Source organism: Danio rerio, chromosome 5 (assembly GCF_052040795.2).
Source record: "Danio rerio strain M-AB ecotype USA chromosome 5, GRCz13ab, whole genome shotgun sequence".
In the NCBI taxonomy this organism is placed as follows: Eukaryota; Metazoa; Chordata; class Actinopteri; order Cypriniformes; family Danionidae; genus Danio; species Danio rerio.
In genome coordinates this window covers 66261734-66277283 of record NC_141025.1, presented here as the reverse complement: position 1 = coordinate 66277283, position 15550 = coordinate 66261734, and the positions used below count along the sequence as shown (strand labels likewise).

Below are 15550 nucleotides of genomic sequence, written 5' to 3'. Positions count from 1 at the left end.
TAGGCTAAATTGTCCGTAGTGTGTGTGTGTGGAAGTTTCCCAGAGATGGGCATCCGCTGCGTAAAAACTTGCTGGATAAGTTGGCGGTTTAATTCCGCTGTGGCGACCCCAAATTAATAAAGGGACTAAGCCGACAAGAAAATGAACGAATAAAATCTCATGTACCTGGTCCCTCTTCTTGATCTCCTCCACCTGCCGCAGCTGTTCTGAGGATAGCACACTTTCAATGCGCTGCATGTCTTGCATCAGCAGCCGCTGCGACTCCAGGAACTGATCATTGGCGCGCTGCCAAGTGTGTTTAAGCTGATTGTGCTGCTGCCGCTCCAATTCCAGCAGGTGAACCACTGGAAGATAAATCACAGTTCAAACTGAAGGCTAATCAGCTAACCAGCAGCGTTTAAAGACCTCTGGTCTGACAGAACTCTCTAGTAAAGCCTTATTCACCAGTGAAAATTACTTTGTGTAAATTTATACAATGATGTTAGTAACATCTGATCATAACAGGGCATTAGAAATAACCTTATACTTCTGGAAACTACATAACTTCTGGAAACTACATGCTACAAAATATACTTCATCAGCGTTTGTTAAAGGAAGGATCATAACCTTACACTACAAATTTAGCAAAAGTGGCAGTTAACAACATTTGACCCATGTTAGAGAGCATTTACACGGCATGCATTAAAGGTGCTGTAAGTTTTCATGTTTGCAGATATGTAAGAAACATGCTAAGTGAACATTCTTGTTTATCTAAAAAGCAATGCTGAAGTCAGATATTCTGCTTTGAAAATGTGCATTCCTTGCCGGAACGTCTGTCTTTGTTTTGGTTCTTTTAACCCACCCAATGGCAGTTTAGCCAATTATATTTCAGCACCCTGGGTAATATAACCATTACGAATGTAAACATTAAATGAGCAGATTACATTGTAATACACACACACACACACACACACACACACACACACACACACACACACACACACACACACACACACACACACACACACACACACACACACACACACACACACACACACACACACACACACACACACACACACACACACACACACACACACACACACACACACACACCAGGTAAATTACATAACATACATGTTTAATTATATAATTTAATCTGACATTCAATAGTAATCTTTAAAGGGTCACGAAACACCAAAACACATTTTTTGAGCTGTTGACAGTCGTAAATGTGTCCCACACTGCTAAAAACACTATTAGGACACTTATATTTCACTAAAAAGTGTAAATTGGTTGTTTTTGCGTTATTTCAAGCAAATTCGTACTTCCGGTTTGAAACGAATTTTTGAAGCTGCGTCACGGCCATGACATAATAGCCTGTATTCCAGCGTGCAGACTGGGCGTCTGTGCCAGAGTGAGTCTTATTACGTCTTACAGTGTGTTGCATTAATGCACGAGTAAGGCTTGGTTCAAACCAATCAGCGCGCTCTATTGTGCAACTTCATTAATATTCATTACTGTCAGAGTGTAGACGACAAAGACGCCACGTTGTGTTGGCAAAACAAGTGTGAAGTGTTGCTTTTATAGTTTGCTGCAGTTAAGTTTCGTTTTCATTTTCTCTCTGTGAGAGCGCAGACTCACGTGTGGATTAAGTGTACGCGACGCGCGACAACAATAACTTACGTGTCTAAGGAGGATTATTGTTTACCTGAGAGCTGTTCTGATCTGCTAACGCTAAGATCCGGTGTAGCTGTCGATTGTGTTCCCTTCTGGAATTCCAGTTCCCCCTCCACGAAGCGTATCCGCTAACAGCGTATGCGGACACAGCCGGATTTGCGGGCACCGGATTCGCTTGTAACGTTAGTCTCCTCTAAATAAAGACGTGGCTCTAGTTGCTGGTGATTGTCCTGTCTCTACAGATTTGGTAAGTGAGCGACCAGTGCTCTTTGTTTATTCAGTTCGTATTTTATTCGTATCAAACAAACTATTGCACCGAGTGTAAACAAGTTTGCACTAACAGTTACAACCAAACTATAACCTCGTGTTGGATTGTGTGACCGGAATAACACACGCGGCTTTCTGACGCTACCTGCCGTGTGCATCTAAGTTTCCGGGAAATGTTGAGTTTTTTTTTTCTCATTCGCCGTGCGGTATCAAACATTGCATGACAAATACACGCTTAGAGCAGTTCCTCGAATCAAATATCTCGTTTGTCGCGAGGGACATGAATGAATTCCCTGAATGAAAGAGCCAAACTGCAGTTAAAGTCCACCATTTCATAATTTGGCAAATAATTCGACTACAGATGTCCATGTAAACAGTCACATTGTCCGCTGTGGGTGTGTGTTTTGACTCTGAAATTCAGCGCGCCCAAATAGACACTCCCATACCAAGCCTCGTTTCTTCCTCCGACACTCCCCCCTAAACAGAGCTGGACACGCCCACTTTTCTGACTTTTTCCAAAGTAGAGGTGTGAAAACACCCTGCTGAAACGAGGGGGTTTCATGGCCTTTTAATAGTTATTTACAATAACAAAATAAAAAATACAAAACACATCTAAAAATAAGAAACAAACACATTTACATATATCCTCTAAATCTCTGATTAAACCCTCAGGTCACAAGAGCTTTAAAAACACAAACCTTGCCCTGCTTTCTAAAAATAATAAACTGCGTGAGGAGGATTCTATGAAATGACCAATCACCCAAAGTAAGGAGAAAGCATTGTTTTACAAAAACAAATACACTTGTTTTTATAAAAGCAACTTCTTGGAAATGTTTACATAAAGATTTAGGCTACACACCCTCGTGGAGTTCTTTCCGAAGTTTCTCTGCATCCTCTTGAAGGACAGATTTTTGGGTGTTGAGGACCGCAACATACATCTCCAAATCTGTGCGGCAAGACTTCTCAGCCTCCAGGACATGATTGAGCTCTTTCACCTTTAAATAAACCAAGCACATGTGTAAAAGTTAATTTTCCACAATCTCATGAACTCTTATGAAGAAAAATCTTTATTTTAGAGACAGAAGAGTGTTTTACAGGTGGTTTCTTAAGCCTACTCACCTATGTGAAGGCAAATTATTATTATTTTTTTTTTTATATATATTTTCCAAACAATGTTTAACAGCGCACATAATTTTTCATAGTATTTCCTATAATATTTTTTTCTTCAGGAGAAAGTCTTATTTGGTTTATTTTGGCTAGAATAAAAGTAGGCTTACATTTTTAAAAAATAATTTAAGGTCAATTCAATGGTTCAATTGTCTACAGAACGAGCCACTATTATGCATTGATTTGCCTAATTAACCTAACTTGCATAGTTAACTAAATTTCCTACAGTAGTTAACCTTTTAAATTGCATTTTAAAGGTGCTGTTTGTAAGCTTTTGACTCTTGTAAAGCATAAAAATACCAAAATATGTTTGCATATGACTTGCATATTACATTTTTAATCTAATAATCCGTAACAATTGTGGCTGTATGTTATATGATGAGATATTTCCTGTTCAAACACTTAAAAATACAGAGAATAGTTTTATTTTAAAAACATTTATTAAACATCCAAAAGGTGCACCATACTAATAAAATAAAAACATTTAACTGTAACTAATGCAAGCAGAAATGTAACTGTGATAAAAAATAGGGGAAAACCTGATAAGGTATTATATTATAAAAATATTGGGTGTATTATTCTACAATTCACCACACTTTACTGTTGTTAACCTACAGTGTATTTCATGTTATCAGTTCACTATTCTTAATACTACAGTTCGCTAAAGCATCTCTGGAGAGCAAAAGCACGAAAGGGGGAAGAAACACAAGACACAAAAATTTAGTCAGCATAGTCTGACGAAGCGAGAGCAGATTTTTCGCAAGTGAGCAGACAATGTTTTGAGAGCTCGCAGGCAGTTTTGTCCACGAACAGAAGAAAACCGTATTGAAATATCGTATTGAAAGTGCTCCCCACTTGTAATACTGCGCATAAGACATTTGTCAGTGAAATAACGACATACTCCGCCAGCCGAAATCATGTGGCGCATACCCATAGTGAACCTCTGCATCAAACACAGCGATAACGTCACATTCAATGCACACACTAAGTTAATAACAGAAAGCTGATTGGCTATTTCAAGTTGACCTCTTTGTAGTTGTAATACCGCAAATTACAATTGGACTAGTGAAATAAAGTACTACAACACCACGATAACCTAGCAACAGCAACAACAACAACAACAAAAAAGACTTTAAATGAGCATTAGATGTAGCATTACATGGACATCGGAAAAAAAAAAAGACCTGTGCAAAAATAATAGTATGTCCAAGAACAGCGAATTTTTGAGACTTTAAGGCCTTAAATTTCGATTTAAAAATTTTAGACTTCTTAAGACCCCCGCGGAAAACCTGTTAAAAGTAGATGCTAAATCACTGATATGTGTTGGTTTGCACTGAGTCACCGTTTTAAAGTTCAGTTTCAAACGGTTTATTTTATTTTCAAGATCTGAGGTGAACTATCTGCTGTTGCTTTCAGCTGAATGGCAAAATGGCATTTTTAAAACTCACATTATTAGCATTTAACACTGAATAAAGCACATGAGGTGTACCTGAGGTGATCATTGTCAGTTTTCTGTTGTTTAGCTGCAAGAAATAAAAGCCGTTTCTAATATATTAATTTCAGGTGTTGGTTGGAACAAAAGCTCCTTTTAATATGGAGAATATTCCTTCGATCGCGTGCCGTTGCTTTCATTTAGAACATGACTTAAATCAGCCTTTAGGCTTGATCGTCCGATCAGCTCCTGTTGGTTGTCAATCTGGCAGGAATGCGTTTGTTTTGATTCAGGAATGTAATACTTAGTTCAACCACTGGGTGTCAAACTTACATACTGCACCTTTTAGCAGAATCTTAGTATCTTGAAAAATATAGAGTAAAATGTTATCTGCTGTCATCATGGCAAAGACAAAATAAAACAATTACTAGAAATTAGTTATTAAACTGTTGTTTAGAAATGTGTTAAACAGAAATTGAGGAAAAAATATACAGGGGGCTAGTAATTCAGGAGGGCTAATAACTTTACTTCAACTGTAAAAATAATGTATTCAGACCAGTGTTTTTCATGCAATAAATGTATAACATATTGGATGTTTTGAATTTGAATACATTTAAAAACAGAATGTGAAACACTTTTTTACAGCTCTTCTTGTTGTACTGAACAGATTTTTTTTTATTCCATTGCCCCAGGTGCAAATTTGCTTAATCAGGTGGTCACGATACGCATATAAAAAGAATGAAATGATACATAAATGTGTCACGTCTAATAATAAACATGAACAAAACAGTCTGGCTCTCAGTTCCACTTTTTGATGCACATCTAACCTTGGCAGCCTCCAGTTCCTTAACTCGATCTTCTGAGCTTGACAGTTTGGCTTTCAGCGCTGCGATCTCGCTCTCCATCGGCATCACCACTGAACGGAGCTTCTCTGCGTCCTCTTGAGCCTAGATTAACACAAACCATCAAACGAATCAGAGGGGAGAAAAAGAAAAAACTAATCCGCTCTGCATAATCACTTTCACACTTCAAAGTAGCAACATTATAAGACGATTGGCAGTGCAATGAGTAAGCCATGTTTCTTGTTTCCCTAAATACACAATATGTGAGGTATTTACTGAGCATTTAGGGCTTACTGTATATCTACTGTACCATTCATACCTATTTTCATATTTAAATTTTTTTTTTTTTTAATTTTTTTTTTTTACTGCTGGTCATATTCATTATACTTCTTACCCACGTTTATTTCTGAAAGAGATTGTAAACTATATTTACAGAGCATTTAGGACTTACAGTATCTAGTGTACCATTCATACACCTTTTACATATTTAAAATTTATGTTTTTCTTAATTATTATTTTTTTTTTTTTGCAGCTGGTCTTATTCATTATACTTCTTACCCACGTTTATTTATGAAGGAGATTGTAAACCCTATAAAAAACGGTAACTGCATGAACACCATAAAATCACATAATAGTATGATAGTGATGTAAACGCTGTACGAGACTTCTCTTTATTTTTATAATTTATTTTTTTCATTAATTATACGTTTTTTATGTATTTTATATTTATTTATTTATTTTTATTTGACTTATTTCTGTATTTATTATATTAATAATTGTGTGTGTGTGAATGTTAAAATTGTTGAAAAAAACAAGAAGTCTAGAAGGCTTTAAAAAAATAAAAAATAAAAATAAATAAATAAAATTAACCTTTATTTATATAGTACCTTACTATAATCAAGGTTAACCTAAGTGCTTTACGAATTTAAGAATTCATAGTTTGACACAGAATAGGATGATTTTGTAGGGAAGCACAAAATCTGCATAAAATATCCAAATTATCCCAGAATACACATTTAATTCTGTGGAGTCTAAGGGTGCTTTCACACCTAGACTTTTGTTTCAGAACCTGTCTCGTTTGTCCAGTTAGCACGATTCATTTGGCATATGTGAAACCAGCAATCACACGTGGATCTGTGCCAAATTAATTGGTCCGAGATCCCCTGAATGAGGTGGTCTCAGCTCGATTGAAACGAACTTTGGAGCGGATCGATTGTAGTGAGAAAGCTAAACGATCCGAGCCCGGCTATATCACAGTGTATTATGGACATGTATTATAACATGTATATACAGCTATATGAAGAGAGAATTGAGTAGGGCAGGATGTCATCATTCCTATTGGTAAATGTGCGTAAATATGTAAGTGTGAAAGCATGTTGAACTATTAACGAGAGCTGTTTATCCGTTAGGAACATTGACCAAACTGCAGTCTAGCCAAGGCTCTGTATGAGAAAGTCTTACCTCTGATTTCTATTTGGTGATGTTGAATGTGGGCATCACCCATCAAAATTAAAGTGCAGCTTTCCGCTAATAACGTCTTATTGCCCATCGCTATACATTAAGATAAGGATGTATGACAGCTGAGTGGAAATCTGCTAAATAAACCATGAAACTCTCACCAATGTAAGGAGAGTTTACTCACACGTGACTTGTTTTAGCTCTTTTGGTCCGTTTGGTGTGAAAAGTTGCCATGTGAAAGCGAACCACACCAAGAACTAAGAGCAACACTATAACTATTTTAATCCCTGTTTCGAAACAAATTAATCGATTCACAAGTGTGAACGCACCCTCACAGTATTGATGTACAGAAATTAAGTAATCAAAGAAAAAATAACATGTTCTGTGGCTTGGCTATTTAAAATAATTTCCATCGTGAAACGATATATTGTGGAGCTCTAGTCATCATTCTATAAATATTTAATAAAATAATAAACAATCTAATCTTGCGATCATGTGACTATTGGATACACATTGTAATATCGATGATCAAACGATATATTGTTCAGCCCTAGTAATAACACTTACAAGAGATTTAAATAAAAACAGCAAAACATTAAAACAGAGCAAAGTGACAGTGCTACTATGCATTTAAAGCCATTTTGAACAAGTGGATCTTAAGCTTGGCTTAAAAAAAAGAAAATCATACCTTCTTCATCTCGTTCTCTAAATTTTCCTCCTCCTGCCCTTCAGAAAGACGGCGGCGAAGCTCGGCTATCTCTCGCTCTACCCCGTCGCGGTACTGTGTCCATTGTGCCCGCTCCTGCTCCAACTTCTGCTGGAACTGCAATTTAAATTCCCGCTCTGCATCTGAACATGCAAGTGAAGATAAGGATTTACACATCAAAAGAAATCTCTTGAAAATGGTGATCAAAAGCAGAGATCTTGCTAATCCTTCCTTGACCAAAAGAGCTTATTTGTGACGTTTGAAATGGAATAGGGTTTAAACTTAATGTGAACCCACAGAAGCACTTCTGATTTCTGTGACTACACATCATTTTTTGAGTTCATTAAAAACCATTAACAACCTATAAGGGAATACTTTGAGGGTTTTTTTTTTTTTTTACATTGGCTTAATTGCCATATCAGTAACTTATGGTTTTTTCATTGCAAGATCAATATAGATAGATATATACAACAATCAATACATCAATATAGACAATTTCATAATTCAATAAACGACAAAACTACTATACTAAATAAATAAATAAATTGCACTGAAACATTAGAAATGACTTTTCAGTGCGATATAAAAATACTTAAAATATTAAAATTAAATTAAAGAAATATTTTAAAATTCTTACCAGGGATACATTAAAAAAAACTTGTCTAGTTTAATAAGACAATACTTTTTTTAAACTTTATTTTACCTATTTTTATGCACATTTTGGATATGTACATAAAAAAAAATTTTGGAAACACAAAGATGTGCATGAATTTATAATAATTAGTAATTAATAATAATACATTTCTGCGCATAACTGGGAAGGATAAACTTGTTTTTTTTGATAAGTGAAAATCGTAGTTCCCGCTACCTCCCATTCGCTTCATTCGCCTAAGCAAACTTTTCTCAGAAATATAGTTTTATTGAGTCATGCGCCTACGGTAATATTGAAAAAAAATTACTATTGCGGTATGACGGTATTTACAATATTGTTACATCCTTATTATATATATATATATATATATATATATATATACATACATATATATACATACATATTATATACACACACACACACATACATATACATACATACATACATACATACATACATATATACATACATACATATATATATATACATACATATTTATATACACACACACACACAAACACACAGACACACACAGGTTATATTTCAGAGCTCACAAGCACTTTTGTCATATTCCTCTTGTGTAATGTGGCATAGTTCACAACAACCGATAAAGTGTCTGCGATCGTGACACGAAAGTCTAGCACGTTTTATTTTCTGAAGCATAGTGGACTGGTTTTGAAGATATTATTCGTTATTTTAGTTTACATATATACATGTATATTTTATATTGCATATTAATATTTATATTTATAATCCCAACGTTTCAAATTGAAGTGATATGATTTCTATTAATCGCACAGCCCTAACTACGAGTATATTTCAAACCTGTGGGAAGCACTGTAATCTATAAGGAAGTGAAGTTAATTATCTCTTTGACTCATCGAATGGAAACGTTCGTAAATTTTTTATTCAATATTCCAGCATTTTGCAAACATCTAATTAGCATCTTTGGATGGAAACAGCTACTGCTACATACCCTAAAACAACAAATCAAAAGAATTGGCTTCAAACGGCACTCTCGTAATATTATAAATGTTCTTACTGACAGTTTTCATCCATTTGATATTTCCTTCCTTACAGACAATGGTATAATTGCATTTTATTTTTAATCTGTTTCTACTAAAAAATCTATTTAATTTTATAATTACCCAAAGGAATATTACTATTGTAAATCAACTTGTCTGATGAATAATTTTAGTCAACATTTCAAATAGCAAAAAAAACCAATCCATACAGCTTGCAATTGTTATCGGACACTTTCTGTCTCTTCTTACCTTTCATAATAGCTTGCAGTGACGCCACCTCCTCCTGCCAGAGCTGCTTGACCTGGTCGATGGCTTCCTGCTTTGTGCTCTCCGAAAGGGTGGCGACGGCTTTGATGGTCTCCATCTCCGCTTTAGCATCGGCCAGCTCCTCTTGCACACTACACATCTCTGCCTGGGCCTTCTCCAGTATAGCAGTCTGCCTCTTCAGCTCCTCTGAGATACAGTTGAGGGCAAAATTACTAGTGCAGTTTTTTGTTCTTTTAAAAGTATTTCTCAAATGATGTTCACAGAGAAAGGACTTTTTCCACAGTATTTCCATTATTTTTTTCTTCTGAAGAAAGTCTTGTTTTATTTCAGCAAGAATAAAAGCATTTTTTTTTACTATATTAAAGGAATTAAAATAGTTATTATATTCTCAATTTTATAATCGCTATTTTTTTCGACGGTCTACAGAAGAAACCATGCTTATACAAGGATTTGCCTAATAGCCCTAACTTGCCTAATTAACCTATTTAAGTCTTTAAATGTCACTTTAAGCTGAATGATAGTATCTTGAAAAATATCTAGTCAAATATTATGTACTGTCATCATAGCATCAATAAAAGAAATGAGTTATTAAAACTAGTATGTTTAGAAATGTGTTGAAAAAAAATCTTCTTTCCTTTAAACAGAAATTGGAAAAAATATACTGGAATTTGTACAAGAATTCTGTACTTTGAAAGCCTATTTGGATTGAAATTGCTTCTCATGGGGATGTGAAGCGATTTCATAATTTACAAGGGCTAATCAGTGATTTGGTCTGAATATAAAAAAGCCGGTGATTTTTTTTTTTCATTGTACTATCCATAAAAAAATATATATATATATACTGTATATTTTTGTTTCTAAAAACAAATGAAATTAAAATCTGATGCAAGTCATGGCAGCTTCATCTTGCATTATGACATGAATGGGTGCAAAGACAAAAGGATTTAAGATTATAATGTTGTAAACAGGGCTTTATATTAACACCCACCAACCCGCCAAATGGGGGTAGATTTCAGCTTTGGCGGGTTAGAAAGACAATCCCACTAGCCACTTTGGCTGGTTGAAAATAATTTTTAAATTGTAGTTTTCCTAAAAGCAGGGTTCGACAATATATGGATGGCCTAATATGTGTGCAAGTGTAATCTTAGAATCGAGAAGTACAATAATTGTGTTCACGCGAGCAGAAGAAAGCAAGTGAATACCAAATGAGAGAATGATGATCCCTCGCGCTAACAGCTGATTTGATGCACGCGACTTCTTCAAACGCGTGCGCGCGACTGCTTAACGCGTGCACGCTGCCGAATCGTGAAGCAACCGAGTCTGGAACAGGTTCTGGAAACGCAACTGTCATCGGTTCTCTTTCAAATAAACTAGACAAAAAGTGATGAACATGCACCCGCAGCACCGGTTGCTTTCACTTTGAACAGATTATTAAATGGCCTAAAGTTAACCGTGTGCAGGTGATCCTTTCATTATCACATACGGTATGTTTCACCTGCTTTTATTTGCTTACGTTTTATTTGCTTTTATTTTTGTTAAAATGGTTTAATTATTATATATTTTTTTACAATGTTGCTTTAATGGGAGATTAACTCTTTTATGTGCAGTTAACTGGTGATCCGAGAGATCCTCAGCCATGACAGATATATGCATATTTTTGATACATGGCAATAGTTATTTTTTTAAAGTCAATTGGTTTTTATTCTTTTTTATAAAATTTTGGTAAATAAATATTTTGTTAAATAAAAAGTATAGTATACAGTTTTACTTTAAATTTAGCTTGTTTTGAAACATTAAAAAATTGTGGCTAAGAAATAAATATTGTTTTGTGTGGTTATAGAGATAAATTTGTCAAATCATTAATTTTGAGCTCTAAAAGTCATGTGAAATAAAAACTAATTGCAATAGAACACTATTTATAATGACCCATTTGCTCATGCTGATTGAGCAAGCTCATACTCGACACACAAAAAGTGAAATGAATGAGGACGCATGTGGAGATAACACAAAATTTACATCAAGTAATTATAGCATGTCAACGTCAAATTTATGCATATAAAATATATTTTCCCAACAACAAAATTGTGGCTAGTGAAAATGCAGAGTGGCTAGTAAAATTGGAAAACTACTAGCCACAGTGGCCGCTAATTAAAAAAGTTAATGTAAAGGCCTGGTTGTAAATAATGTGTAGTTCCTTGCACAGACTGATGATTTTGCCAAGCATTTGCACTGTATTGTCAGATGCCACAGAATTAATTTGGTTTTGGCTGCATTCTTATTTTTAACTCTGAAATTCTGATTTTCCTAAGAACATGAAAAAAAGGAAAGTAAACAGTACATGGTTCTGACTAGGGCTGCACAATATCACAATATGATCGTCAATGCGATAATAGTATGCAATATACATATAGCAGACATGTGTGATGAATTAAATGTATTTTATGCATTGGGGGTTTCTGTAAATTTGACCAATCAGATGGGGCCTTGCTCTTTTTATGCCCGGCTCTCCAGTAATTGTTGTTCTGCTTATGGCTGGAGCAACCCAAAGGTGAACCCAGAGCTAAAAATAATTACTAATGGCAGGAAAATGAGGAACATGACAACATCTAATCAGCGTCAAAATATCTGCTTAGATTTTCAGTGTAAAAAAGGCTAAATGTTTGCCACTTGACACATTTTTTTGTCTGAATTAGATCTGAAATTTTTTTTTAATTATAATAGCTATGGTAGTAGTAATAATAATAATAATTATATATATATATATATATATATATATATATATATATATATATATATATATATATATATATATATATATATATATATAAATTTAATAAATTATTTAAAACATGGCTAATAAAATGAGCCTTTTTCTAGGAAAATGTTATCATTATCGCAATACTCAACAACAATAAAGCATACCGCACATTTTTGCAGTATTGTGCAGCCCTAGGTCCTACACTTTTTATATTTAAAAAAAAAAAAAGTATTTAAAACATTTAAATATTATAACCTATTTAGTAAGACAAAAAATTAGGAAAGCAAAAATTTAAAGAGCCCATATTATGGGTTTTTGAAAATTCCCCTCCATGTAGTGTGTAACACAGCTCTAGGTGAAGTGAAGTATCCAGCTAAGGCTTAAATCTGTAAGAATACAGTGTTTAAAACGGTTGATTCATCTATAAAAGAGTCGACTCATAGTGCTTCAAACGAGTCGCCTTGATACCGATTCATTAGGTGTTTCGCCATGACGTACGAACGAAACCAAGTTATTCACGTGCACGCGCAAACCCGGGAGATTTCAAACCTGAGGCCCCGCCCTCTGACGCAGAAACCCAGAGACACACACACACACACACACACAAACATGCCGGTGGATTGAAGTCACACTGCAGATGGATATATTGAGTCTCTACCCAAAGATGAAACCTCAGCATTATAGCCAAGCAGTTGGAAACTACTGGAAACTTCTGGAAACTACATGCTACAAAATATACTTCATCAGCGTTTGTTAAAGGAAGGATCAGTAAAGAGTAACTTACTGATGGACGTCAGGATGGATTTTTCTTCCTCCATTTCTCAAGTGTAAGTACGTGCGATTAAAGTTGCCTCGTTGACTCTAGCTTGCAAATGTATTTAGTTGTGATTTGTTACTTGTAACCGCGTGTACTGTATCAGGTTAACTGGCTATATTCTCTTATCGCGTGCAAAGTCACGTTAAAAACGCGACGCGTGCTGCTTTGTTAACGGAGCTCCGTGGACGGGGAGTAGTGTGTGTGTCTGTGTGTGCGTGTGCGCGCGCTGTCGTCCGGAGGTGTGTGTGTTTGTGTGTGTGTGTGTGTGTGTGTGTGTGTGTGTGTGTGTGTGTGTGCAGAGCGCGTTGTCATCCGGAGCAGGGTTAAGTGCGTGTGTGTGTGTGTGTGTGTGTGTGTGCAATATGCGTGTGTGTCTGTGAAAAGAGCAGAGTGAGAAGCTAGGAGATCCCTCAACTGTTTTTGAGTTTTTGCTCAATAAAATAGTTAGTTGTCTGTATTTTCAAGTCCATAGTCTGTATTTACATTGACCCACTGGCAGCTAAAATCCACGCCTACACTATCGAGCGTGGATGAACTGTGATTACTTTTATATTGCTGATTAGCTGTTTGGCATTTCACTCTCTGACTGAAGGCCGTCGACCAATCGCAACAGACTGTCATTGGTCCAATCAGCGCAGATTAGCTTCGCGCTAAGGAGGGGTTTGGGAACAAATGAATCACTGGACGATTCATACAGGAGTCGCTGGGATAATTAGGTAAAAATATATGCAGATTATAAGACCACAAAAGTGTTTTTTGACCTTGCATGCATATTAGACTGTTGTTGGAGACCCTTACAACCAAGATATGACCCTATTTCATGTATAATATGGGCTCTTTAAATTTCAAGCAGTTTCAAGCACTTTATTCATTTTTTTAAAATTCAGGCATTTTCAAGGATAATTTCTGGCACCCAAACAAACCCTAGTTAGTAGCAAATCTTCATTTTTTTATTTATTTTTCCAAGCATCTGCGAGCAGCACATGAGCAGCACACAATATTCACAGAACTCACACCTTTATCATGCAGGACTCATTCAAATGCACAGGTTTTATCATTGTATTATGGAAATATACTTGAACAGACATGACAATTATGAGAGACAATTACCAGCCGAACATGACTTTACTATACAAACTAACTATGACTTTTCATTAAAGGGATAGCTCAGAAAATAATACAAATTTACTCACTATTTAGTCACCCTCAAGTTGTATCATACTACTTTTTGAACTTGTTGAACACAAAATAAGATATTTTGAAGAAAGCTGAAAGCCTGTAACCACCTCCATAGTAGGAAAAACAAAGAAGTCATACTATAGAAGTTACAGGTTTCCAACATTTTTTTCAAAAGACAAGGGGCGGGTTAATGATGACAGAATTTTCATTTTTTGTTGAACTATCTCTTTAACTGAATAGTTGCACCCTGTTTGCACTCATATTACTTCAATATGAATAACCCAGGATGTTTGCTCTAGATGCAAGCGGATCGCTTAGTTTGTAATGTCTGAAACTGATGTGTCTTCTGTACACTTTCACCATGGAATAAAGATATACGGAACAGCTAAACTGTTTACTTCTTGTTCAATCTTCTGTAACTGTGTGCATTCAGATGTGATGTGTGCAGAATAGATGAGAACTAGCTTGAGGAAAGTCAGCAATTAAAAAAAAAAAACATTTTTTTCTTTTGAAAACCACAGATTAAGTTAAAAAAATACAAGTTTCTAAGAATTTTTGGACTCCAGAGGCACCAAAATAGAAACAAAAAAAGGATAGTTCACACAAAAATAATAATCTGCTATTTATTTCCTCTCCCTCGGGTAATACAAAGGTAAATGATGATGGTAGGTGACTTTTGCCTTCATTAGTAAAAGAAGATTTTAACTGAAACTGTGGTCTCGGATTCATAACATGCAAGTAAACCTCTACTGGCACTTAGACAGACAGACAGACAGACAGACAGACATATATTCATTAAATGTAGCTTATTTTATTATTACCTTACCTTCTTTAGACAGATAGAGTTCTTTAAACTTGGCCCGTTTTTGGTTGAACTCCATCTCCAGCTGTTGTTTGAGCTTCAGGAAGTCGGTTCGATCCTGCTCCTGTTCAACCCCTACCAAAGCAGCACATCATTCATCAGTAACATGCATTCATAGATATATACACTAGATATCGCATCGGGACCCTGAGCATGCGTCAATAGCGCCGCCACATTGGTACAATGCGCCCAGGACAAATGTCTTTCAACTGCACTAGTCCAGACAGTGTTGTTACGTGAAGATGCTGGACTTTAGCGCTGTCTACGGGTGTAGTAACGAGCAAACAAAGAAAATAAAGCACAAAGGCAGAACATTTCATTGGTAATATTAAGTTTTTTTCTGTTTTTGTATGTTCTGAACTTTTGTGCTAATCAGGTAACGTTATTGATGATAATACAGTCACTTACTGGATTCACCATAAGACAAAGTAGCTCCAACTCGCAATAAACACTCGACTT

The 15550-nt window shown here is 35.6% G+C and overlaps 2 protein-coding genes across 6 annotated transcripts in view; one reads left to right on the top strand and one right to left on the bottom strand.

The window, feature by feature from the left end:
* Positions 1–15550, top strand: part of mcama (melanoma cell adhesion molecule a) — a 638953-nt gene that overhangs the window by 424331 nt on the left and 199072 nt on the right. The window lies entirely within an intron of this gene.
* rabep1 (rabaptin, RAB GTPase binding effector protein 1) overlaps positions 1–15550 on the bottom strand; it is a 52090-nt gene that overhangs the window by 32595 nt on the left and 3945 nt on the right. For both annotated transcript variants that reach the window (NM_001365498.2, NM_001123287.3), the window contains 6 exon segments: positions 166–344; positions 2786–2921; positions 5353–5472; positions 7514–7674; positions 9458–9661; positions 15056–15166. In NM_001365498.2, coding sequence (NP_001352427.1) covers positions 166–344; positions 2786–2921; positions 5353–5472; positions 7514–7674; positions 9458–9661; positions 15056–15166 — 911 coding nt within the window.